The following is a 27,261-nucleotide window of genomic DNA, read 5'->3' as shown; positions in this document are numbered from 1 at the left end:
GAGCCGGAGCACCCATGGCCTCCTCCAGGTGCGGGTCCTCTCTCTGTGGGAGAAAGAAGAGTGTGGGGAGTTTGCAGCACAGGCCCAGATCCCGAGGTGTGGGGCCCCTCTGGTCCCTGGGCAGCAGCGTCCGGCCCAGCCTTCTCCTCCCGTTGTCAGGTCGCACTGACACACGGCCTGAGCCCAGCGTTCCCTTTTGGGGCCAAGGGAAATCTCTGCTCCTGCCTCTGGCACAGGGCGCTCTGCCAGCAGGTCAGGGATGGTGATACCCTCAGAGAGAGGCGTGAGCAGTGGAGGAAAGCCAGCATCTTGCCAGTCTTCCAAAAGGGCACTAAGAAGCAGCCAGGAAACTGCAGGCCCATCCGCCTCAGCTCCATCCCCAGAAAGTGACAGAATATCTCCTCCTGGATGTCATCTCTAAGAGTGTGGAATAACAGGAAGGGAAAACTCTGGATGGGCTTAGCTGCTGTCCTGCAGGGCAAACGACTGAGTTTGCAGAAGAAGAAATGAATAAAATACAAGTTTATCCATGGCAAGGAAGAAAGCAAGGCCGTTAGCATGGAAACTGAAAAACACATCAGAGTTACTTGTAGTTAGAGGATACGTGCCTTAGTCAGCAGCGTACGTGCCTTAATAATTTCTGGCAAACTCTTGCCAGTGAATTATTGACGTTAAATGCTTTGTACCAATAAAATACAATAAGCTATTGCTTTGTCCATTGCATAGAATGAGCTGTTTGGATGTAACTAGTGCCTTAGGATCAGACTTTTTTAGGGGTATAAATCTTGAGAACAATTTGTAATAAAGACTAGGCCATTGTTGTCACTGCACAGGTGTATGTGTATGCCTTGTGTCCATCTCTGCAGCGACAGAAAACCATGCTTGGCCAATCTCACAGCCACCTCTGCTGCACTGGCTGGCTGGGTTTGTGAGGGGAGAGCAGTGGCTGTTGTCAGCCGGGACTTCAGCGAGGCTTTGTCCCGGCCTCCCATATCACGGTCGTGGGGCAGCTCAGGGACAGCGGCGTAGAGAAGTGGACAGTGGAGCTCCAAACTCAGATAGCTGCGAGCTCAGGGGGCCGTGCTGGGGCCAGTCTAGTTTGCCTTATTCCCCAGTGACCCGGCAGAAGGGACGGAGCGCTCCCTCAGCACGTTTGCTGATGGGACAGAAGCGGGAGCAGGGGCTGATGAACCACACGGCTGTGCTGCCTTTCACTGAGGACCTGGACAGGCTTGAGAGTTGAGCAGAGAGGGACCTAGTGAAGTTGCACAGGGGAAAGCCTCTAGAAGTGCTTGAAGCTTTGTAATTCCCAGGCAACAGAAGTTTTTTAGTATAGAGGAGTGTATAACGTCATCTTGTGATGGCCAGTCAGGGAAACCACTGCATCTCTGTATGTTACAGGCACACTTCCTTGTACGTATGTAAAGAAAGTCCTCGAGAAAAACTCTGAATTCAGAAACTTCCTCTAATATTATGTTGGATTTTCATGATTTTCTGGAATGCCAGGCAAAGCGTAAGGATTCCAAAAGGAAAGTGAAAGCAAATCAATAAATCTACTTTTCCAGGTCAGAAGCATTTCCTGTTTGTTCCTTGAAGAAGTTGCCAATGTTACTTTGGAAATCCTTTCAAAGATCTAATAGGAAAAAACATTGGTCCAAAGTGTTAGCCTGTGTTTCTGAAGAGGAATATGCTTTTTGTGTCAATTCAATGTTTGCAGCAGGGTTTGGGTTTTTTTTTTTTTTTTTTTTTTGTGTGTGTTATGGTTTGACACTGGCGCAATGCTAGTGCTTTTATGAAAATACACCTTCCCAACAGAAATGTTGTGAGATGTTAATAGGAACAGAGCAGAGCAGGCCCAAGTTTAATAACAAATGAAAAAAAAAAAAAACTTTATTAAACTATGATTACTGTATAAGATGTACACACTCAATCTAGGATGAAGACTTTCTAAACCACTTTTCTTTTCACTTAATTTTCAAAATAACTACAGTGAGACATCACTTGGGATTCTTGATTAAGTTGTTACCCTTTAGATAATCAATATTTAGTTTATCAAGGGAGAGAAGAGTCTCTTTTGTACTATAGATCCCCCAGGAAAGACAGTTGTTACTTCCTGTGTTTCCATGTTATACATGGTAACTGCCCGGAGAAAATTTGTTAGTATGACACTTTCTTTTTCTATGTTACAGTGCTTTTATTACTATGCATGGATAGACTGCTTATAGGGTTTTTTTAAGGATGCTTTGCTACGGACTAAAAGAGACAACAGTTCAGCTTCTCATCTTGGGACTACAGTCCCCCCCATTTTCCCCTGTGGCCAAAGGTCCAAGAACAGAGATCATCTTCTTCCTGAAGACAGAGGGCATCACTATTTCTTCTTTAGTTCTTTTCTGTTCTTGCCATTCCTGTGCTGGTGGTTGCTGAAGCAGGTTTTTTTTTTTTGTTTACTAGTGCATCTTCTTAAAATGCAATGTCTATTGTAGGAGAATTTGGTTTAGTTTATGGTTAACTAGAAAAGTTTAGTTAAAAGCTACTCTATTATCTCTTTTCAATTAAAAATTTCTTCTTTTAACATTTTAGGTCTTGGACTGTTTCTGTTTTACTATAAATCGAGGAGGAGTAATATTTTACAAAGCTTTCCTGTTTTAGGATAGGGTTAAAAGTTCAGACTCCCCAGACGGTTGAAGTCTCTGCCCAGAACTCCCAACTCCCACACTGGGCATCTTCCCCTCCCCCTTCACTTTCTCTTCTGCTGGCAAATTTCCAGGTGCCGCCAGGCTCCCTGTCTCTTTCCCTCTGGTGGGGGGTGGAAACAAAGGCATCTCCACTTCTCTACCCTTCTGTCCGCAGGAGCTGGCTCGGTTCCAGACCCTCAGCCCCTCGGCCTACCTGGACAAGGCCGTGTGGCTTCCCCTCCCGCACCCAGCCCGTGGCTGGGCAGGGGAGAGTCTGCACTCTCTGAGGACTGGAACTAAAGAGACAGTTCCCCTGGGAGTTCTTGCTTTTAACCCCCTGTGTTCTCAGAAGCGTGTCTATACCTTCAGTGGTTACTCCAGGTGCTAATATCTAAACCTGACCACTGATTGGTTTGAGTCAACTTCTTGAAAAAATTCACTTCCATGTCAAACCACGACAAAAGGATATCTCACCACTGTGTTGTGCACTCCCAACACTCAGAAGAGATTTCACTCCAATTTTTCAGGAGCGAAATTAAAATCAGGTTATTCTGAATAATGACGTTTGGAGTTAATTCTGTTCTTGAGGCATTTAGCTTCACATTTTCAAGTCTTTTTGACACAGACACAAAACAGATGGGTTCATTTTGAAATTAGAGAAAAAAGAAAACAGATCCTTGGGAATTGGAGGAACACAAAACAACAAAACCCCAGTGCTGGGAGAGCAGCAATATTTTGAGAGTTGAGAAAGCTGCAATTTACCCAGACTGGTGAAAAGCAAAGATTCTCCCCTCAGGAAACCTCCACTGCTGAGCTCTGCATTCCCAAAGTGGGAATCAGCTCCACTCCAACCTCAAACCCAAGCAGAGCAAGAGCTCCCACACAGGATGGTGTTTGGGTAGCACAGGGATTGCTCACTGAGCTACAAAATCACAAGTGAACCTTCCAGATTTGCACTTATTTGTTCAGCTTGTGGGTGGGGAGTCTGCTCAAGCAAATCTGTTGCTTTAATTGCTCTCTAGGTACAAATTCAGAACAGCATTCCTGCCCTTCCTGAGAGCACCAGAGGAGCTGGGTGACAAGAGAGAAACAGCACTTCAATTATGCCACAGAGGGGTGAGAGCTGCCTGGGACCCTTGGAAGCCTCACAGCCACAGCTCCCTGTAGTTCCACAAAATCTGGAAACCCCACAACAGTGTGGGGGCCCCGCAAAAGAAAAAGAATGGATGCTGAGCCTCAGGAGAACTCCCCAGAGACAAAGGCTGGGCAGAAAAAGGGATGTGCCAAAGCTGTCAGCAGCCAGGGGGATGAACTGGAGCCCCCCAAACCAGTGGCAATACCTGTGCTGGGAAAGCTCCAAACTGGGGCAGCCCTGGCTTCAGCCAGCTGCTTTTCCTGCCTCTCCTCCAGGTTCCTCTTCTTATCTCTCATCTAGAGCTGCAATAAGGGAGGGAAGGAAAACATTAACGTGGAAGGACAAAAGAATTGCTGGAGCTTCACTACAGCAGAGATTTGGGGCAGTGGGTGAAGCTTTCAAAGGAGTTTTCAGTTCATTTGCTCTTCTCTCATAATGGAAGTTTTGTACTTTTTTTTTTTTTAGTGAAAAGTTTAACTGGGGAAAAAAGCCAATGACAACACTGGGAAAGGTTTGTAAAACACAAAAATATCAGTAACACCACTGTAGAGCCCAACAAATTACAGGTCACAGCAACTTATTTACACTTTGTACTGAGTTCATGAACACTGCTCTGTAGCTCACTCAGGAAGTGAACAAACCCCCCATTTCTTCTCTCCTCTGAAGTATATTTATAATATATGATCAGGATTGAGAAATGCTTGTTAATTAAGAACTATTATAAAAAAAAACCCAAGCCCAATTCTTACTTGCTTCTTCATTCTGTTCCATTACCAAAGTCAAGGCACACCAAATTAATCCAAAGCTTTGGTTCCTGGGCACAGAGCTCGAGATGTCAGTGCAGGCCTGGGAGGACACAGGCACCATTCCCTGCCTCTCTCAGCATTTTACATTTGCTGAGCTCTTGGACCCCAATTCCAGCTGAGTGTGGGTTTGAATCCCTCTGGGATCACTGAGACAAAGCCAAGCTCCTGGCACTGGGATGGGGAACAAATACCATGAGCCTCAAAACCAGACACTCCTTTTAAAAAAGAGCATTCAAAAAACATTTCCCTTCCTGTTGTTTGTTTTCCACAAGAACAGCAAAGCTCTTTGGTGACTCCTCTATTTCAGCTGATTTGTTCCACAAAGCCCAGTGCCCATCCTGTGCCCAGAACACACCTGCAGGAAAGAGCCAAACTGAAACAGAGAGCAGTTAGAAGTTAAGTGCAGATTTATTTAATCCTCTTTCACACACACAACTTTTAAAAATACGTGCTTAGGGTCAGATTGTCTTTACATTTGACATCAGACTTCTCTCAGAACTTTGAAACCCAGTTTAAAACACCATCAAAGAGCATGCCAAGCTAGGCATCCAAAAATTGGATTCCAGGAATTCCAGGAACCACTCCTGGAGCAGTTGTCCAAATTCAGCTGCAAGGCAGCAGCAGCGTCAGAGGGGAGGCAGAGCTGCATCACCCCAGAATCTGCACTATTCACTCTCTTGCCCAGCTGCCTCCATGGAGCTTGGTCTTGCTCTGCCTCACTGCAGTCTCCTCTGAACCAGCTCAGAACTCAGGGCCTTTCCCTGGCCTCACACAGCCCAGGGAGGTCTGCCTCCACCACCTTCCCACGGCTGCGCAGTCACAGAGGGCACAAAGGTGCTTTAAATAGCAGTGTTTGCAAAAAGCCCAGGAATTAATGACATTAAACTCCAAACTGTGACACCTTGGCTTAGAGAATGTCTGAAATCACCTACAGCTAAAGCAACGGAATAATTTAGAAGAAGTGCTTTGGTCAGAGTCTGAAATGTGCTGTGCTGCACGTCCCCATGTCCTGAGTGTCAGCCCCTCCTGACACCCCAGTGACATTTCAGTCCCATTCTTCTCCAGTATCTCACATCAACAGGTATTTTGTTCTTCTCTGCTCCCACAGGACTTTTAGGAATTACTTTCTTGAAGTTATCTCACTGAATCTCTTAATGACATTTCCAAATACTATCCACAGGAAAAGAAATGCACAGATCCCACCATGGCTGGAAATGAAACCAGGACCTGTCCAGCCACAGGGCAAAGATGCTCCATCCCTGCCTTGCAAAGCAGGGCTAAAAAACCCCTGGCTTAACTTTGTAGTGTTGCTAAACTCGACTGAGTTCATAGGGCAGAATTTACAGCTCAGTCATCCCAAGTGCTGCCCAAGGAAAAATCACAAATAGTGGCTAAATGCATGCAAGAGACAAGCAACAGCAAATGTTTTAATTAGAGGAAAATTGCCTTTGTGTGTAACCAAATAATTGTGATGTGATCACATTCACACCACCTGCATCTCAGTGTCCCCAACTTGGTGCCAAAAGTGAGAAATCACTGGATATAGCAATAGGATCTGTCCTCTGGGTGGGACTTGAGTGAGAGCTTTTTGTTAAAAGTAATTTATAGGGTAATTTAGAAAATAAAGGACCCAAGGGCAACTCAACAGCAACTTTAGGAAGGTAAGATGAATATAAAAAAAAATCAGAAAAAGTAGAAATAGATGCAGAAGAGATACAGACCCTTTTTAAAAGAACTTTGGTCTAACAGGTCACCTGAAAAATAACTTTAAGTCGTAATAGTGCCAGATTCTGACATCACTGGGAGAAAGACCAGGACCTGGAGCAAGCCCTGACCCCACCTCCCTTTAGGTTTTGCTTTAAATGCCACCACAGAGGCTCTTCCTGCCCAGTGAGAACCCCCAGGCAGAGCCACCCCAAAGCTCTGCTGCAGAGCTCTGCCAGGCTCCAAAGCTGCTGCTGCTCACACCACAGGCCAAACACAGGGATGCTGTGCACCACAAGAAGCAGCCCAGCCCCTGAGCTGCCCAGGAGCTGCCTGGATCCATGACCTGGGCACACATTCCTGCCATGGCCAGCATTCCTGCCCTGAGTGCTCTGCAGCTCCCCAGCAGGTCCTGCTGCAGTGACAGTGACAGTGACAGTGACAGTGACAGTGACAGTGACAGTGACGTGGCCAGGGGCTGCTGGCCAGGAAGGAAACAGCTGCACAGCTGTGCCCACCTGCCCTAGGCCTTCCTGCTGCCACCACTGCCTCTGGGGACACCCTGCTCTGCCCCAGAGCTGCTCCTCACCCAGCCAAGCACCCACACTGAGCTGTGCTGGGGGAGGAACTCTGCAATCCCCCCTGCAGGAAACTCTGCAATCCCCCGTGCAGTACACACTGCTGGGTGTCCCTTCACTGCCCAGCAGTGGGAAAAGAGTGAAAAGACACCTTTTGTTTGCATTGCTTCCAAAATAATGCTGGAAACCCATGCTCAGACCTTTTCCTCCCCTCATCTGCTCCCTTCTCCAGACCAGGAGGGAATTAAACCCAGTTTTCAACAGCAGAACCTCTACTAAGGCCTGATTACAATGACTTCATTCATAAACAGCTGGTGTATAAATATGGATCTCCCATTTGAAGCCACATTGGCAATTTCAGCAATTCAAAAGGCTAAAATGTGGATCCTGGGAATGGTAGGGCAGCCTCAAGGAATGAAATCCCTTCATCCCCCCCCCCCCCCCCCACACACAGAAAACCTCAAAGCAGAGCTGGGAGTACTAAAAGCAAAGCCAGGAGCCCTGTTGAGGAAAGCAGCAGTTCCAAGGGGGAGCTGGTGATGTCATGGCATTTAAACGTCGCCTGAGTCACAGGTTCCTGAGGAAGTGGTAACACCTACGGAATAACTGGATAAAAGTCAGCCTTGGAAGCACAAAATGAAAATAAAAACACTCCCAGACAAAGCAAAAACCTCAAGGAAAACTGTGCCTGCTTTGGAGAATCCCTCCCTGCTGAACTGGGGGAAGTCTGTCACGGAATGGAGATGAAGGTGGGGGTCACTGAGAGCCCTCCTGCAGTGCCTGTGGCACTGGGGAGAGGAGGAAAGGGAAAAGAAACAGAAAGAGGAAAGAATGGACACCAAAACCCATCAAAACCCAGAGCTCAAATGCTTTCAGAGCACAGACACGGAAGCTTCCCTCCTTCCCTCCTTCTTTTCCAGTGAGGAAACAATTCCAGCAGCTCTGCTCCAGGCAGCTTTGGCCTGCACTGGTTTCACCTGGGAAGCAAAACTATTCCAGCAATGAGCCTCCAGCCTGCATTTCACATGCCTTGAACCCTGCAGTGCAGGATGCACCAGTGCAGCTTCTGAGAGATGAGTGAAGACCATCAGAAGACCATGAAGACCATTAGACCAGAAGAGAAATGAAGGCAAAACCCTAGAGCTCCCCAGTTTAACATCCCCCCTTCCCTAACTCCGCAGTGCACAGCAGTATTTCACTGACAATCAAACTGTGAATCATCCTGCTGAGATCTTGCACAAGTCAAGTGTCCCAGTGCCAGGGCTGAAGTTCCACACGAGCCTGAATTTTTGCATGCTCAGGCTACTGAAGCAGCAACCCACAGCCAAGGAATGTAAGAACAGAAAGTAACTGGATGGGAGAGGAGGGAAATTACAAGGAATCATGTTTGAAAACTCTATGATTTGGCTTTTGGTTTGGAGCAGCGCAGCACTGTACAGCTGCTCCTGTTCTTTCCTGTTAGCTCAGTACAATATTTTGTTAAGAAGCAATTTGACATTTTTTACATGTAAAATCAAAGGCACGTGTGCGTGTGACCTTCACTGCAGAGACAAAGCCCATTGTGCTTCCTAAAAATGTCCTACACAAACATCCATGCAGGAGCAGGAGGAAACAGGCATTTAGGGAGATGGATGGAAGGACTGGTGCTCCCTGCCAGCCAGGAAACACAACCCAGGCTGTTTTTAGAACTTCTGATTGTCCTTTTTTCCCCTAAGCCCAAGGAGCTCCAATGGCAAAGGAGCTCTGGCTTGATTAAGCAGAAAGAACCTGTGCTGGTTAAGTTCTGACAAATAACTGGTGGCTTCTGAAAGTCTATCCTAAATTATTCCACTGCATTTGAGAAAGTGCTAAGGTAAGTCACAGCAGGCTGATACTGTAATTAGTGAGGCGGCAATTAGAGCTTGAATTTAAATACATCATCAGCTGCATCCTCACCCTGGGGTGAGCTCACCTGGGCTGGGAAATGAGGTGAGAAAACTGCTGCCCTAAGTCATGGAATAGCTGAAGGTGCTTAAAGCACATCACTGCCACTCCAGCTTAGAGCTGTTAATTCTTCTGGGAGGAGCTTCAGCCTGGTTAAAATAATCCTCAAGTGACTCATTCCAGGGATTCCTTTCCAGCTGGACTGGTAGAAGGATGAGGATTGTGGGTGGCAGTGCTGGCCTGAAGAAAAAGGGGGCTACAGAGGAGCAGAGCCCGGCCTGGTCATTAAGCCTTCACCGTGGCAACAAAACAACACTTCTGACCCAGGGAAAGTGAGAATAAAGCTGAGAGATTCTTGATAGTTTATCAATAAAAGTAAAATGAGAGGGAATAAAAAAGTCAATAAACTGTTAGGGTATTTTTACTTCCAAACCTGCCAAGTGCTGCACAGGTAAGAAAATGAACTTTGCAGAAATGATTATAGTGGAAAGCTGAAGAGGCAGCAGAGGGGGCATGTCCAGATAATGTCAAACCTAAAGCATGGCCTGGGTGGTGCTTTTGGGCTCTGGAGAAGGCCCAGGCAGCTGCAAGGGAAGGAGAGCTGGAAATGGGGCAGGTAGGCAGGGTTTTCATGGGTTAGGAATTTACACCCTGGCACAGTCCAAACTCCTCCTAGTGTAATATTTCTGCCTTTTCTAACAGTTAATCCAGGTGCTCTGCAGGAGCAGAGGTGCACAACAGCCTCTGGAAGGAAAGTTTCATTCTGGCAGGATATGCAAGAGCACATGGGCTGCACTGAAAATGAAATTAAAATAAGAAAAAAAGGAATTAATGAAACCAAATGATAACAGGCTGGAGACATCTTCCAGGCTCTGTTTCTTATGAAGTCACCTAAAATTTCCCATGTTGCAAATTCTTCTTTAATGCCTCTCTTTGGAGTATAAACGCTTACTTGTTTCTAAGGAAGGCCTTGCATTGTTATTTCAAGAAGAAATTCAGGATCTGGCAGTAAAATCCCACCACTGAGCTGCTCCTGCTCTCTTTCCCTGTGTGCACGCTGAATGCAAAGTCCCAGAGCAGCAATCCCTGAGCCAGGGACACCTGGAGTGGCCTGGAGCACGTGGAAGGAGCAGACAGGCTGGGGGTGTGCCAGCTTGAAATGGATTTCCTTCTGCAAGAATGTCAGCAATCCTTCCTATTCCCACCAGAATTGAGAGCTGGGACTCGCCTGGAACTCTTAAAATCTGGTTCTACTTTGAAGAGGAACTATATAAAAATAAACTCATGGATTCAGTGAGAGGCAGAGTGTCCTTGATCACCAGCAGTGACCTCACCCATCCCTGGCCTCGATGAGAATCCTGCACAGCAAAGTCTGTTCCCAAAAAACAGCTCAGAATCTCACTGGTTTTATGGTGAGGATAAAGGGGAAGAAACTCAGAGGGAAACTGGGAGCTGGGTGAGTTCTTTGTGGCCCAGCACAGTCCCAGAGCAGTGGAGAGCCTGAAGGGCTGGAGGAACCCTTGGCCTTGGTGATCGAAGGGTCTTTTCCAGGCAAATGCTCCTCTGATTCCATCACCAACCCCAGTTAGGCAGGTTAACAGATACTCAGGAAGAACTGGCTCACTAAGAGGGAGAAACAAGTGTTAGCATACGGTTCCACAGAGCAAAGCTCAGAAAGAAAACCCATTTCAATGAGTTTTCTAAATGAGAGCACAAGTGAAAAACTAAAATCAAGTGCTTATAGATGGCAGAGTCACTCAATTTTGCAAATACTTCTGTTGCATCTGTTCAAGGTGAGCAGCCAGAATTTATACAAAGGAACAAGATTAGAGCCATATAACCTTAAGGGGCTGGAAAGGACCTTTAAGATGATCTAGTGCCCCCCCCTGCCATGGGCAGGGACATGCAGAAAGTGGGAGGAGAGTATCAAAGATGACAAAATGGGTGTTTTAGTTTACCTCACTGGGCTTCTCTGAGGGCGCAGGGAAGGGAAAACATTTTTCCAAGCTCAAACTCCATGATTTTAAGGCCTGGAACAGCCACTGCAGTTTCCTTTGCTGTGCCAAAACACCTCCAGTGCTGCTGCCTTCTACTGAAGCAGAATCTCCTCAGTTCCTGGGAGCCATCCTGGGAAAGGAACTCCTGTGGGTCCTTCTCAACCACCCTGTCTGGGCCATCGTGAGCCTTCCTCCCTATCTCAGGGTGATTTGCACACTTGGGCCTCCCTCCCTTACACACCCCAGAGCTGAAGGCTCCAGAGCCAGAGCAGCACCCTGGGCAGGGCTCTGGGCACGCTGTGATGGCACCAGGACAGCTCCAGCTGGCCCTGAGGGAAATCCATCCCCAGGGTGCAGGGCTCCAGGCACGGGAATCCCACAGAACCTCACACTCCTCACTCTGATGGACGTGGTTCACACATTCCAAACCCCAGCCAGCAGCACACACTGCAGGGGTGATGGTGAGGCAGAATTCCAGCTGGCACAAGTGGGAAATCACAACAGAAGCTGTCATTCATTCCATCAGTTTCTTTAATGCTCAGTACAAAAGTGGTGTCAGAGCTCTCCACTGAGACCTTCTAGCAGAATTAAATGTCCCCAGATGAGGCATGGGGGTGTCACAGCTGCAGGCTGCCATAAAATGCCAGTATATTCCTGTCAGATAACTGCAGAATGTGAGCAGGATCCTCTGAGGATTCCCTCTTCCCAGCAGGTTTGGTTCACATCTGGAAAGCCCTGCCTTCAGCTTCTTCACTGTTTACTGTTTAAATCTCCTGTTTAAAAGGAATCATAAATAGCATTTTTTGAACTGTTGACTGGCACCAATGGAGAAAATTCAGTATTTTTCTCTTCACTGCTGCCATGGTGGAGGAGCTCCTGGCAGCACAAATAACATTAAAATCCCAGCTCCTCCATGAAGAAAGGGAAAATTTAACTTGTCCCATTAAACAGCAAGCAGAAATCCTGCAGTAAGTGCATACAGGGCACCAAATAAATGTGTTCATCTGCTCTTAGTATTTGAATGTGCATTCATTCATTCATTGGAATGGATTCTCACTCAGTAAATGCCCAGAAATTCAGTAAAAGCAGTAATTTAAAAAAGGCCTGCTCTAGAGACTCCCTCCCTGCTAATTCAGGGGAAGTCTGCCAGTGGGAATGGAGGTGAACTGGAAATGGAGATGAACGTGGGAGTGACTGAGAGCCCTCCTGCAGGGAGCCTGGGGAGAGGAGAGGAGAGGAGAGGAGAGGAGAGGAGAGGAGAGGAGAGGAGAGGAGAGGAGAGGAGAGGAGAGGAGAGGAGAGGAGAGGAGAGGAGAGGAGAGGAGAGGAGAGGAGAGGAGAGGAGAGGAGAGGAGAGGAGAGGAGAGGAGAGGAGAGGAGAGGAGAGGAGAGGAGAGGAGAGGAGAGGAGAGGAGAGGAGAGGAGAGGAGAGGAAAACAGGACACCAAAACCCATGAAAACCCAGAGCTCAGATGCTTTCACAGCACAGACATGGAAGCTTCCCTGCTTCCTTTCCAGTGAGGAAACAATCCCAGCAGCTCTGCTGGAACAAGAACAATTCTGGTTCACGAGGAGAACAAAAACAACGTTTTAATCAGACAAGGGAAGATATTCCAAGCCAGAGTGAAGAGTTTCTGCACATCAGGGACATCAGGGGAGCACGTGGCCAGGAAAGAGCCCAGCCTGGGAGAGCTGCTGGCACTGCAGTGACAGAGGGAAGGACACATGGCACTGACCCTGAGCCTGAACCCTTCCTGCTCCCCTGCACAGACACTTCCCAAGCAGAGTTTCAGGTGCTCTAAACAATTATTAATGTTTACCAGGCTCAGAAAGATGTGCAGCTTTCAAGTCTTAGATAACCCCAAACTGCAGAGCCATTTACACTCCACGGTCAGCAGCTCCCAAAGATAAAAAAAAAGCAGATTATTCCCTTTAAACTCTCCTGGCACCAACTTGTGGCTCCAGCTGCACTATGGCATGGCTGAAAACATGCCTGGAAAGTCATGATGTATTTTAACTGCTTTAAAAATGCAGATTTCAGGGTTTAAATCTCAGTTTTCAGTGCCTGACCACCAAGAGGTGATTTGCTCTGATTACCAGCTCTGATTTCCAAAATATATTGCATTCCTGTATATTTTTATATTACACTTAAGTTACCTAAACTAGACATTGCCCTGTGTAAGAAATCATCTAAATATAATGATTATGATAATAAATAAATAGGAATAATGGCCATTTTATACAATAATGGCTATTTTACACAATAATGGTTATTTTAGACACTTGGTGCAAACCTCAGCAGTTTCAATAAATCTTCTTTTTTGATCAGAAGATGAGAGTTGCATATTCTTGACCTGGCTGAACTTGTTCTGATGAGAGAGAAGCTGGGAAATTCTCTACCAAAAAAAAATCTTCAGAACTTATGTTAAGGAAGGAACTAAAATAACTGGATTGACCAACTAATTTTCATAATATATCTGGGAAATAGAGGCTGCTTGGCAGATAAAGTGATTTGCATTCTTTCTAAGTGAGTTAACTCATAAACCCCACAATATAAAGCTATGGAAGGGATTTCTAATTTCCTTCTAAAACCTATTCCAAGTTAAGACCAATAGAGTCACTTTCCATTTTGCAGCAAAATGTACTTTGAGATTTTAAAACTCAAGCTTTTTCTCAAGATTTTTCTCAAGAAAAAACCCAAGATTTTTCTCAAGCTATTTTTTTAAACTCAAGGATTCTCCAACATCTGTTTTTGCTTATGAAGCCACTTGAAAAAATTCAACAAACCAAAAAGGAAAGGAGAATGGCTCTTTTTGAACACCTGCAAGGTTCTGCATGACCACACCCAAGACAGCAAAGTCAGAGAACAAATTTCTCATTTCACTGAAGCATTTCCCCACAGGTTTTGACTGAATCAATGACCCACCACCTCCTACAGCAATTTTTTACCATATACCAGAGCCTTCTCTGAGCTTCAGGGAAACCTAATCATGACATAAATCTATTTTGGTCTTTCCTGGGCAAAAATCAGTCAAACCACTTTGTTTCCATAGCATGAAAAGATGGGATCTTCACAGGGAATAACAACTGCGTGGACACATCCAGAACAGCTGCACCTGAAATTCATGTTTGCAAATAATTCCTGAGGTGGAGGCAACAGGTTCAGGTCCTTACCCACTCCTCCCCACCTTTAAACATTAAATTTCATTCCCAAGAGCAGAAAATGCTCAATCTTCACAAATTCCAACTAAAGTGCCCCAAATCTGAGAGAGATGAAAAAAGCCATTCAGAAATGCTGCTTGGACATGGCCACTGAGAAGCAAAAGAAAACTTGGCCCAAACAAACCACCCAAAGTTACTTAAGCAGCATTTTTTATATGTAAGCCATATTTAGAAGCTTAAAAAAAAGAGCAAAAAAAAAACCACAAAAAAAAAAAAAAAAAAAAAGACAGACCAGGTTTAAACATAAGCACATTGCTGCAGTTATTTACACAATAAAAATGAAAACATGGTGAGTTCTGTCCATAAGAGACTGCTTTTTCAGGGAAGTTATTCATGGCAAAACGTGGGTTCTGTTTGTTTGTCTTTCCAGCAGTCAGGAGGGGTAAGCAATCATTAACTCCTCAAAGCAGAGATAAAAGGCAGGGCTGCACTCCAGAGCATCCTCCTCCTCCTCAGCACCTGATTTCAAATTGTTTCATCATCACTCATGTCCCAGATCTGCAACAAAAAAAGGAATTTTAGCTCGTGCAGTTGAAATATGCTCTTAAAACACTCTTAAAAGGTCGCATTGCTGTTTAGAAGCAATAATAAATAGCATTTTATGAACTGCTGACTAGCACCAATGGAGCATTACAGAAAATTCAGTATTTTCTCTTCTGTTAACAACCACACACCAACAATTATTTGTCATCTTGGGAGTATTTTTAACATCTACTTTTCAGCATTTGTCACTTTGGCTATCTGCTATTTATTGTCATTTACAGAAAATAAATCAATTTGGCTATTTGCTATTTATTGTCATTTACAGATAATAAATCAATTTGGCTATTTGCTATTTATTGTCATTTACAGTAAGGCTCAGACCAAACCCCAGCCATTCTGGGTTGGTTTGCTGACTTATTGGCACACACTTCATGTGAGTAATCACTTCTAATAAACTGCTTATTTTACTAAACACTGCAGAAAAAAATTCTAGACATTCACAAAGAATTAATTGGCCATTTTACACTTAGGTATTAATCCCACAAGCAGCATCTTAAGGACAAGAAGTTATGTGGAGATTTGTACCTTTCTACTGCTTAAAAAAGAATTAAACGACACCTTTTTTTTTTTTCTGCTGTGTAACAGAATTGTGCTTTTACTTTCTGACTTGCCCTTGGCCAGTAAATGGTTATAGAGTGGGGAAAAAAAGATTTTTTTTACAGAATATCCAGGTGTCCTTGTGAACACACTGAGGTGCAAATTCACACCAGGGATTTGCAGAGCTATCTGGGGGAGAACATATTCTCATTATATCCACCAAGCTTTTTCTTCCTGAGAAACAGGGATGCTCCTAAAACACTTTTTCTGATATTTCAGAGGTTTAGCTCATGGCAAGGAGCTTCTTTGCACCGGGCAGGGTTTAAGCTCAGGACTAACACGGGTCCTGAGCCTCGAGCTGGATTCAATACCAACAACACCAAGTTTATGGTACATAAAACTGCATCCGTAACTGGGAGCTTTTCAAACTTGCACAAATTATCTGCAACTCTTGTGGAGTGCTGCAGAAGACACATGACAAGTGGTTTGGAGGAGAAGCACAAAAATGCCGTTTTTCCAGAGCACACAGCCCCCAGAAATCCCTCGCTGGCCACGACCTGACCAAAGGAGCAGCAGCATTTCTGTGTCCCAGGGGAAATAAAAACTCAGTTCCTCTGGTCCAAAACACAACTTGTGTGTTGGCATCAAGTGGCCAGCTGAGTTATTCTCTCATTTTACATCCTGGCCACTAAAATATATCAAACCCCCCTGGCAGCAGAGCAGGAGCAGTTATTTAGGCTGTAAATTCTTCAGGGCACAAAGCAGTATTTTACATGCACACAGTGCCTGGGACAATGGGGCCCTGTTCTCACTGCCATGGGTAGACAAATAAAAAGTACAAATAACCCCTTTTCTAGACAGGCAACAATGCCTATTGACCTATAGCTTTAATAAACCCTCAGAGGAAAAAAAAATGGACTACTTCTGGAATTTAAAAACGTTCTGAAAAAAGTTCTTCCAATCCAACCTAGGGAAAAACATAAAATCAAACATTTCTCTGCACTGCTAGGAGCTGTGTAAAAGGAAAGCTCTGAATGGCAAGGTTTTCTCTGTTCCTAGAAGAGGCACAAAATGGTGGTGTAAATCCTTATGGAAAATCCTGAGGAACAGTTTGTTTACAAAAGGAAAAAAAGAGTTTTCATCCTGCCCTAGATGAGCAGCTCGGAGCGTGCCAAGGCAAACACAAATGTCCAGCTCGCCAGTCAGGGTCAAGGATGTGGAAAATAAATACAAAAAACAAAATCTTTAAATAGAGTTTAGGGTATGATTCAAGCCAGAGAAAAGCAGAAATCCCAAGTTCAGACAGTCCCCCTAGCCCAGAGCCTGAAAACAAAGCCCACAGACTGCAGCCCTGGCAAGGAAACTCTCCTATCTAAAGCTCAGCTCTCTTCTAGGAGGCTTTGAACAAAAAGGAGGCTTTTAACAAAAAATATTCACAAAAACGCTGACAATGAGACTCCCAGGTATTTAACCAACACTCAAACATCCTGGATTGAAGAGGATGATTTTTAAATGTTTGAAAGTATCTTCCCTCCATGAGAACAGAGTTTTACCAGCCAGTTTACACTTCATGCAATCTCAGAGCAGTCAGAACCAGTAAACCATAGAATGGCTTGGATTGAAAGGGACTTAAAGCTCATTTTATTCCATGGGCAGGGACACCTCCCACTATCCCAAATTGTTCCAACCCAAATCCAACTTGGCCTTGGACACTTCCAAACTTCCAGCACAGCATTTTGTGTCCAATTTACAAAGGTTTAGAAAGAACAGGGTAGTGGTATCTTAACAAAGTACATGCAGAGAGGGAAGAGGAAAACACAAAACAAAAGAGAAAAATTCAATACAGAAGTTAACAATTGCAAATTCACTTCAAGAAAACAAGCTCCATGGGATTGTGCAAAGGAAGTTGTGTCAAATACTGACAGCTAAATAATCACAGGCTCCTGACTAGGAGCAATAGATGTTTTCAAAAAATGATGTGTAAACTTTAATAGATGATGACTGTGCAAACTCTGGGGATGACTTCAAAAGAGTGAACCTTTTAAGAGAGGAAATAAAATACAGAAAGCCAAGAAGGACAGTGTGTGAAATGACTGTCAAGAGAGTCTGATTTCCAAACCAAGCTGTGAATTTGGATTTTTTTTCACGTCTCCTCTGTCGTGCAGCACACCTGGGTGAGGCAAACCCAAACACAGCTACAGGCAAAGACAGGAGAAGTCAGGGAATGAGGAGATACTGAAGCAGCTGTCAGCCCCACCCCAGCCTGCACAAACCTGGGCAGATTATCTGAGTGCACCTGCTCCTTCCAATACCTGCTTTTCCATTCAAACTTCTTTGGAGAGCTTCTTCAATTTCACGTGCAAATTGTGGCTATTCAGGAGAAGGGAAGGATTCCCACACTTGTTTTCTTGCAAGTCCACCTATTATTTTCATCAATAATTGGAAGAATGGGGGGGGGGGAAAGCCACAAATTCCCACTGATTAATTTCTACAGCTCCTTACTGCACTTGCAATAAATCCAATGGAATTGGGAGTCTTGCATTTCCTCCCTAGCACAGGAACACCTGGTGGTACCTGCAAAGTGAACTTCCACAACAACAGCTCCAAAGCTGGTGTCACCTAGCCAGGCTTTGCATCTTTCAATTAACAGCTGTGATTCAAACAGATAACGACTGTTTATCTTCTAAATAAACTTGCAAGCATAGTAATGTACCCTGAGGGGATTCTGAGAAGTTTCTTGCCTCCAACAAACAACCAACCAAGCCCCACATGTGTTGTTTTCTACACACAAGTGAGGTTAATTTACAGACACATGGACCAAAACATGCTGCTCAGGAGGTCCTGGAGGAGATTTTTTATGCAAACCAGAGGGTTTGCTGTATTATGAATGCTTTACATATGGTGAGGAGTAAAGAGTCAAATTCTGAAGGCTGAAAATGAAACGTTGCCATCAGTCAAACAGCACAGCTGAGGATCACATGAGAACAGGGCTTGACAGAGTAATCATCAAATCTCAGTCTATGATTTAGAAACAATCAGGATTTTTAACGAGAAGAGAACACATTCAAGCAACTTTTTGCTATTTCACAGCAATAAAATGTGAGTTTTTGGACAGATATGAGGTAAATTGTGTTCTAGCTGTGTGCTTTACCACAGAGGGGACACACCAGGACTCTGGGCAGCCTAAATCACTGTGCAGGGTGGGTATCTGCCTCAGCATCCCCAGGTGTGTGTGGATTTGTGGCTGAATGTGCTGAGGTGACCTGGCCAGAGCAGGCTGCACCACCCCTGTGGGACCTGCTCCATCCCTGGCTGCATCTCAGGAACAGCACCAACCCCCAAACTGCACCGTGACATTCATGAAATCCCGGCAAGTTCCAACCTGCAGCCTGTGCAGTCAGACTGAGGGGGCAATGACAACGTTCAGCACCCTCCTTTCACCTCTCTCCTCTGCACAGTGAGCACTTCCCTCATCTCCCTCGAGCCCAGCACCCTCTGAGAATTCCATACTCAACAATTCCCTGCCCATCCCCCTTTCCCACAGGAAAAAAGCCCCAGGTGAACACCCAAGAGGGTGCACAAAGGGGAGATTTTGCTTTGCTCAGAGCCTGCTGAGGGCACTCCTTGGTGTCCAAGGTTCAAGAATAAAAATAATATAAATATAACATAAACATTAATATTTATCTTATAAATATAAATATAATAGAAAGAGAAACTTTATAAATAAATATAAATAAATAATAAAAATAAATGATATGAATAAATTAAATAGATTTAATAATAAATAATAGGAAGAATGAGTGGGGGAAAGGCCCCAATTGCCACTGATTGATTTCCACAGCTCCAGACTGCACTTGCAATAAATCCAATGGAATTTGGAGTCTTGCATTTCCTCCCTAGCACAGGAACACCTGGTGGTACCTGCAAAGTGAACTTCCACAACAACAGCTCCAAAGCTGGTGTCACCTAGCCAGGCTTTATTATTTTCCCATTTTATGACTCCTCTGGTTGCCTGCAGCTGGAGGATGAACTCCACCAAGGATCCACCTGTGCTCCCAGTGCAAGACCCCATCCTACAGTCATCCCCCAAGGTTTTTTTTTAAAAATACCTTCTAACTTCCTCTAATCCAACTATACCCAGAAGCAGGCCATAATCTGAATAATTAACTATCGGATATTTCGTCCTTCAGCTGACACATCGATTCCAAACTTAAACATACAGAAATTAACCTAAACAAAAAAAGAAAAATCAAATCCAAAGCTTATAGAAACTGCATTTCTTTCTTCAAGCTGCTTTATTTAAGCAGCAGGTGCAGGAAAGGGTGGATAATTTCTCCAGATCCCTGCACACAGTGGCTCTATCCCTGCTAGCTGACCTGGCTGACAAATCCCTGGCATCCCTTGTACCTCCACAAATTCTCTTTTTCTGTGTCTGCCCCCACAGCCTTCCCTGCACTATCTTGCAATAAAATCAAGTCCATCAGCCTTGTACCTTTTTTTTTTGTTTTGTTTTGTTTTTTTCAATGCTGCTTGTTTTGCCCTTCCAGCCTTTCCAAAATTCTGTATTTTCAGCCCACAGCCACAGCTTGCAAGGTCAGGGTGATGAGACATTCTCATTTTGATCTCAACAAACAGCAACTCTTCTACAAGTTCCTCTTGTATTAAATTTTTTAAAATACATGTAGAGTACATAAAAGCACAGAATGGTTTGGGATGGAAGAGACCTTAAAGCCTAAAATTCTTGTAGAACTGATATCTGAATGGCTTTGAAAGCTATTTTTAAGAACAAAACAGAAAAAGGCAAGTAAATAGCACAGAAAATATTTATTTAAAAATAAACCTTTAGCCAGAAAGTCTTTTTAATATCTCCAGTTCCAAGCAGTAGCACCAAGCACTAATTAGTCCCTCCTGGGTTTAGAGCAGTTTTCCCAGGTATTCGTAGAAAATGGCATGAAAATATTCACAAAAAGGATTTTTTTCTGGTCACGACTAACAATTAACAAAACAATACAAAAAAAAAAGGAAACAAATAAAAAATGCACACGAGGGTTTTTCTGGTATAAAAATGCCCCAGACAGATTTCCTTCCATTGTTCCTTGTTCTATGAGGGAAGAAAAGTCCCAAACACAGCAGCAGCAAACACAAACCCAATTTCTCTCCTGCCTTTGAGCTGAAAAGGGCATTTTTCAGCACTGGAGCTGTTGCAAAGTCTCTAAGAGGAGACTTTCTACTACCAAGCCTTTTCTTCAGGCTCTTAAAAACTGCAAACAAGTGGGAAAATGAATAAACACACCCCCAAGCACGTTTGATGATGCCATTATTCTGTTTTGTGTGGGATTTTCAACTTCTTTTACTACCACCAACAGGCAGCTGTCCAAGGAGAATGTGTGTTTGAAGGAAGCCACAATTAATGGAAATTCTGTCATAGGAATGATTAAATCTGATAGAAAGCCTTCGACTGAAATGAAAATAAAACATTGTAGTATTTAATAGTATATCTGAATTCTTCTATCACCTTCCCCCTTTGATGTGCCCAGGTTTTGCATTAAAAATAAAACTGTAAATTTATATTCATCATATTTATAAGTCCTGCAAAAAATGGATAGTACAGATATAGAGGCAAATTTACTTTCAAGGCTTGTACAGGAAACGTGGATTGGATACATAAATGGATCTCAGAATAATGAAACCATTTCTACACCTGAGTCTGTGCCACTCCAACTGCCTTTATTTGGTTTTTTTTTTTTAATTTGTATTCCCAGGCTTTATTTGTTTTGCTGTAAATCCAGAGTTTCCCTTGTCCCGCTGCATCTTTTTAACTCCCAGGTGATGCAGAACTGCTGTCAGAGGCTTCTAGATGAGCTCTCAGGTCATAAGAATCAAACATTTGGTAATTAGTGATTAAAAACGAGCAGCAGATTATCTCCACAGCTGAACTGCAGGGATAAACAAGCCAGAAGTAATGAAGAGATTATAAAAGATGGGACTTAAGGGACCCTCAGTGCTCTAAGGGGCACAGAATCCCTGAGCTCCAGGACACCTCTGGAAATCATTTTTGTCACCCTTCACCCAAAGCAGGGCCCACAGCCTCAGGGTGTTCAGCTCCTGTCACAGAACCACCCCAGATTCCAGAATGCTTTCTCCAGTTTTGAGTTTCAAACAATTCTGAGATCTCACAGCCTCTCCAAGAGCCCTGCTCCAGTGTTTTTACATCCAAATATGAGATTAAATCATCTCTTGAAACAAGGATCACCTTGGTTATATTAGCCCATAGCCACCACAAGTCCATAAATATGTCTTCTATCATTATCATCATTATCATCATCCTCACCATCATCATCCTCACAAATGCTTCTTCACAGCCCCTGAGAGAGCAACACCCTCCTGGCAAGACCAGCACACTCACCCAGTCTTCCCAAGAGCTTAAAGATGCTGAATTCCAGAGTTCTGTTCACCTAACACCAGATAATTCTCATTTGTTCTGAGGAAATCCCAGCTGGCTGGCCAGGCAGGGCTCATTCTCTGCACCCTCCGTGGAATCAGAGATTTTGGGTGGGAGAAGGAACTTGGACTGACATTTGCAAATCAGATCATGAAGGGACACTGTCCCTGAGAACTGGGAAATTATTCCTCTTCTTTTCAAAAAACCCTCAAATTCTACAAGGGGAAAAAAGAGATTTTGGGTGGGAGAAGGAACTTGGACTGACATTTGCAAATCAGATCATAAAGGAACACTGTCCCTGAGAACTGGGAAAATAATCTTCCTCTTCTTTTCAAAAAACCCTCAAATTCTACATGGAAAAAAAAAAAATCACAGAAATCCCCGAGGCTTTAGTGACTGACTGAAGGGCACAGATCATTTTCAGATGAGACAGAGATTCCCATAACAATAAAATATTATTGGAAAGTCACCTAACCCAGATATGAGTCAAGTTTCAGCATTTTCCTGTTTGATCAACCACACTCCATCCTCACCAAGTGTAGCTGGCAAACACAAGCAAAAATGTACATTATTCTAAATAATTCCAAACCCAACAACGGGGATCCTTTTCAGCTCAATTCCCATTATCAGAAAATAACATTTGGCAGAAAAAAAAAATGAACACATGTCCCACGTGCAGTTATGTCATCTTACATGTGAATTCTGTGCACAGCTTTAGTATAACCAGATTTCCTCATGCACTGTCTGTAACACATAAGCAACAGAAAACTTGAAATGCAATCAAAATATGAATTCATGAAAACTTTGATTTACCCAGTGACCTCACTAATCTCATCATTGCTTCCATGGAGATCCATGTGGTGTATACACAACATTTCTATCTTGTGGAGGAGGCAGCAAGAAGGTAGGGAAAACTCCCTCCTCTCTCCTCTCTTACAGGAGGAACGCTCTTCACATAGTTAGAAACAAAAATCATTTGTGAAAATATGAATTGAGGGAATAAAAGAACATGGTTTGCAGTGTTAAATGCTCAGAGGATGCTGGATTTTCAGATTTATTTCATATTATATACTTCAGAAACTTAGGGAAGATAAACCCATTTGTTTTAAAATCTTACGTGCCAGTTTCCCTCCTGATTAATCCTATCACTTTTCCCATCAGGTTTATCAAAATAAATATTACCCAGAAAATTGCCAGTGCTGGTATAAAAGCACAAAGAGGAAAAAAATCAGTAATTAAAGGTGAGGTAATGATGTTCTAGAAATAGAACAGGCAGATCAGGTTTCTGGTTTGGTTTTGTTTCAAAGGGACAGAAAACCCTGAAAAAGCAGAAGGTGCCTCAGCAGTGAGAGACCTCTGCAAGCACCTTGCCCTGCTCTGGAAATGTTTGCTAGGCCCATGCAAAAAATTAACAATAAATTAGCAATTAATAATAAATTAACAATAAAATAACAATAAATTAACAGTAAACAAAAGAGGCAGCCTCAACTTCACTCAAAAACTTATGTGCTGATTTAAAACCATAAGTTCAGCCCAGATTCTGCTGGAAATTTGGGGCCAAGTGTCAGATTTACTCCTGTAACCCTTCAATCAAAACAGAAATGGAACCAACAAGAATTTTGATGAGATTTTGGGCCTGGAGGCTCTTGCAGGGATCTGGATTCTGCAAGCCCTTTCAAAATTGCTTTTGATTTTCTCACCACAGAATTCCAGCATCTGCTGGACTAAGAGATTGTGTGCAAGCAGTTGTGTCCCAGCTATCGAATCTTGTTTAATTCCCAATTTTTCTCTGGATCTGCTGTAACAAAGGGGGTGCCCACTTGCTCTGCTGTAGGTTTTTCATTCCCAGGACCAAAGCAGTGTTCTCCCAAGCTCCTGGTGGAGGGTGAACCTTATCCCAAAGCTGCTGGAAGAGTCCATGACCACCCCAACCAACCGAGTCTCTGAGGGCAACGAACGGTTCAGCAATCCCAAACCAAACCCCTCCTGCTGCACTTCCTCAGCTGGGCTCAGAGGAACAAACACAGCCCCTGCAGCCTGATCCAGCTCCCAGCCAACCCTGTTGGTCCAGGTTTATTCTGCCCAGTCAGGCTTAGCAAAGCCCAGCTGCAGCCCTCCTTGATCCCAGCCCCGGGAGCGCCCCGCAGAGCTCCGGGGATGTCCCAGATGTGCTCCAGCAGAGGCTCCAGCTGCTTACAAGGCAAACAGCTTGTTTTGGCTCAGAATTCCCTTCTCCCCCCATCTGGGTGGCTTTGATCTCCTGGCCTGTTCTGTGATTGCAGTTCCAGGAGTTTATGGGATGGCAGAGAACGCGCGAGTCCAGCTGAGAGCGACAGAGTGAGAAGCCACTTCAAAATGTGGCTGCAGGCAGCAAACAGAGTGAGAGTGGTTTCAGAATGGGAATCCAGAACTGGGATGTTCAATGGAGTGGCCATAAAATCATCCTAAAACAAACAACAGATCTCCTCTACTATGAGAACAAACTTCACTTCTTCATGGCATTAAGCCTACATTATCCTAAAGATCTCATTTTTGTCATTTCACCTCTTCTTCCCCTGCAAAGAAAGACCTGGAATACACTTATGAGGTTGTTTTGAATAATTTTGCACAATTAAAGAGTTTGAATTCAAACAGAAAATGGTCAAACACTGCAGGGCCCTCAGGGCTATCCCTCTCATGCCAGGTGATTCCAGGCTCCATCAGCATTCAGCAGGGACATACCCCAGAGCACCCAGCCCAGAACTGCCATTCCAGCAACATTTGGTGGCAGGAGGAGCAGGCTCCAGCAGCTCTCGGAGAACAGAATATGCCATGAGTGACACCTTCACAGGTGCCAAAAAAAAGAAAGAAAAATATTTACATATATATATATATAAAAATATTTATATAAATATATAATATATAAAAATCTATATTATATATAGATTATATAAATCTATATTATATAACATATAATATTAAAGTGTTATATATAAAATATATTTTATATTATTATAAATATTATATATGTATATTTTATATAATATAAACTATATATATATAAATAAATTTACAATTTATATATTTTTCCCCCACCCCCCAAAGAGGTTTATAGTCTTTTATAAACATTTAAAATCATATTACACTTCGGGAGTCACAGAATCCCAGGATGGTTTGGGTTGAGAGGGACCTCAAAGCCCATCCAGTGCCACCCCTGCCATGGGTAGGGACACTTTCACTGTCCCAGGCTGCTCCAAGCCCCAGTGTCCATCCCTTGGGCACTGCCAGGGATGCTGGAAGCTGCATCCCAAGCTCAGCTCCAGAACCACCTCATGCTCATCCTGATTCCAGACCAAATCTTCACATCCCTTTTTCTGGCTCAATGGAACGTTCTTGCAAAACACCAGTGCTGCATTCAACTGTTGTGCAATGCAGAGACTTCAAAAAAACCCAAACCCCAACCCAAACAACCCCATAAAGGACATGCAACACAAAGTACAGTTTTCCCAGGAGCAGGATTCCACCCAAACATCCCCACTGGGAGCTCACACAAGTGAATTTTGTATTTTCAGACCCCTCTTCTGCATTAACCTTTCAAGTCCTACTACTTTAGCACAAAGTTTATTTAAGAGCTGTTATGTACCTCTGGTATTTCTCTTCTGGTGTGATAAATAAAAGCATCACTATTCTACTGAAGTTCTTTATCCTCAGAACTGTATAAAATTTTTAAATTGCAACTAAAACCTGAGGTTTTGATTTCCTCCACATCAGGGATGGCTGCTTTTCCCCATTTCATTTTCCATTATGGGTAGCACAAGATATCTTCTAATGAACTAAATCTTAATTAAGAGACATTCTTCCCTGCCCCTCTGCACAACATTTAATACAGTTTAGCTGCATTGTGAAGATTAAGCAAAGTTTGCCTTCATCTTTAAAGCCATGAGCTGTTTCTTCCACAGACAGAAGTCTGTAGTGACCAACCTAGCACAAGCAACCCTGATAAATTATTCCAGACACACACAGTTGTAATGGAGAGAATAAACTGGTTTACAGGGATGATTTTTACAAATCACAGCTCCATCAGTGCACTCTTCAAGATAAAGCAAGCCTTAAGAATCTTCCTGCTCACATATAATTCACCTAAAGGAATAACCTTTTAAAAAGCAATTTCTTCCTTCTCTAAGACAAACTATCAATGTAATAACAGAGGGTATTAAACAAGTTAAGCTGTACTGCCATTGTGATGTTACTGAAATGAATCAGTCATATTTGTCATGAACAATTTAATCCTCCAGTGGGTTTAGCATCTTAACTGAATCTTTTTTAATTTGAAGCTTAAAATACATAAGACTTTGTTTAGTCTTTAAGTTGTAATTATTGTCTTATTAGACGTTTAATACATTGTCTACAACAAACAATATGTAAGAAAGTATAGTAACAATAGTCTTAAAATGTACAGTTTTAAATATTTTAAAGTTGTTTTATCTAATTAACTCTTATTTATTTCCTGGTGGCACAGAGGGGATTGCTACAGGAAAGAAGGGTGGCATTTGCTTTTCATGTGCTGCTCAGCATGCACTGCAGTGAAGCTCCAGCTGAAAAACCTAAACAGCAAATTTAAATATTTAATCAAATGCTAATTATTTCAATAGATAAATAATCTATAAATAGTACAAAATCATGCTTTATAATTCTTGTTTTGAAAGTCAAGGAGCTGGTTTTTAGTTCAAAAGGTTCCTGAAGGACTAAATGAAGCTGTCCTAGTGTGATGTACTCATTTCCCACTGACCTGATACTTAAACATTGTTCAGAGTGAGGTTGGTGATGCAAGGAAGGAACTGCTCATGGAACCTTCTGCAGCCCCACTAAAATCCCAACAACAACAACAACAAAAATTCCATGACATTAACCAGCAACACTAAAACCCACCCACCCTTTAACCATCCCAGCTCAGGTTTGCATCTGCACGCTTCATTTTCTGGGATGAAGAGCAGTCAGGACTTGAGACTGCCTTCAGCAAACTTCTCCAATTGCCAGAGACAATGAGGGACGGGAGAGCACCAAGCCCTTATCGAAATCCCTGGGTGTGTCCAGCCTTTGAGCCTTCCTCAGAGCTGAAGGATTCTCCAAAGCACACCCTCAGTGCTGGGGCAGCCAGGTGATCACCCCATCCAGCACGAAAAACCTCATTTATTTCTGAGGTTTAATTAGTGATTTCCCTGCTCCTTCTCTTATTAATTGTGCAAAAGCTGCCCCTGCCTCAGCCTGCACCCCAGGGATGTCACTGCAGAGCTCCAGACTCACACTCAGGAGTCTCCAGTAAATAAAAACCTGAGCAGAGCTTCTCAGGGTCTTTCTGTGAGTCATGATGACAGAAAGCTCTTGTGGCCAGGAACAAACAGCACTGGATTTTCTGGCTCTGTTCTCACAGAAAACAAGGCCTGCTTTTGGGCTGTACAGAGCGTTGCTTCCAGGGAACCCAAAAATCCAAAGGCTGGCAGTGAAGACTGAGGTGTTGCTTGAAAAATTAAAGTTCTTGAGCAAGCCCCAAAATGAAGAGACCATGAACAGCTAAAACATCTGTGCACAAACCGAAAAACTCCTCACCCATTTGGGAGCAAGCTGGAACTTGCATGGGGCCCTGCAAACTCCTTAATTGTTGGGAGCAGACAAAGTCTGTTTAATCATGTCTGCTCAGGGGGAAGGATATTACAACACAT

The 27,261-nt window shown here is 43.6% G+C and overlaps 1 protein-coding gene across 1 annotated transcript in view; it reads right to left on the bottom strand.

The window, feature by feature from the left end:
• Nucleotides 1-14,276: 14,276 nt before the first annotated feature.
• ATG7 (autophagy related 7) overlaps nt 14,277-27,261 on the bottom strand; it is a 75,954-nt gene continuing 62,969 nt past the window's right edge. The window contains exon 18 of the mRNA XM_053953691.1: nt 14,277-14,538. Coding sequence (XP_053809666.1) covers nt 14,506-14,538 — 33 coding nt within the window. The 3' untranslated portion in view covers nt 14,277-14,505. The remainder of the gene's footprint in view (nt 14,539-27,261) is intronic.

This window comes from Vidua chalybeata, chromosome 12 (assembly GCF_026979565.1).
Source record: "Vidua chalybeata isolate OUT-0048 chromosome 12, bVidCha1 merged haplotype, whole genome shotgun sequence".
Classification (NCBI taxonomy): domain Eukaryota; kingdom Metazoa; phylum Chordata; class Aves; order Passeriformes; family Viduidae; genus Vidua; species Vidua chalybeata.
This window is presented reverse-complemented; position numbering and strand designations above follow the sequence as displayed.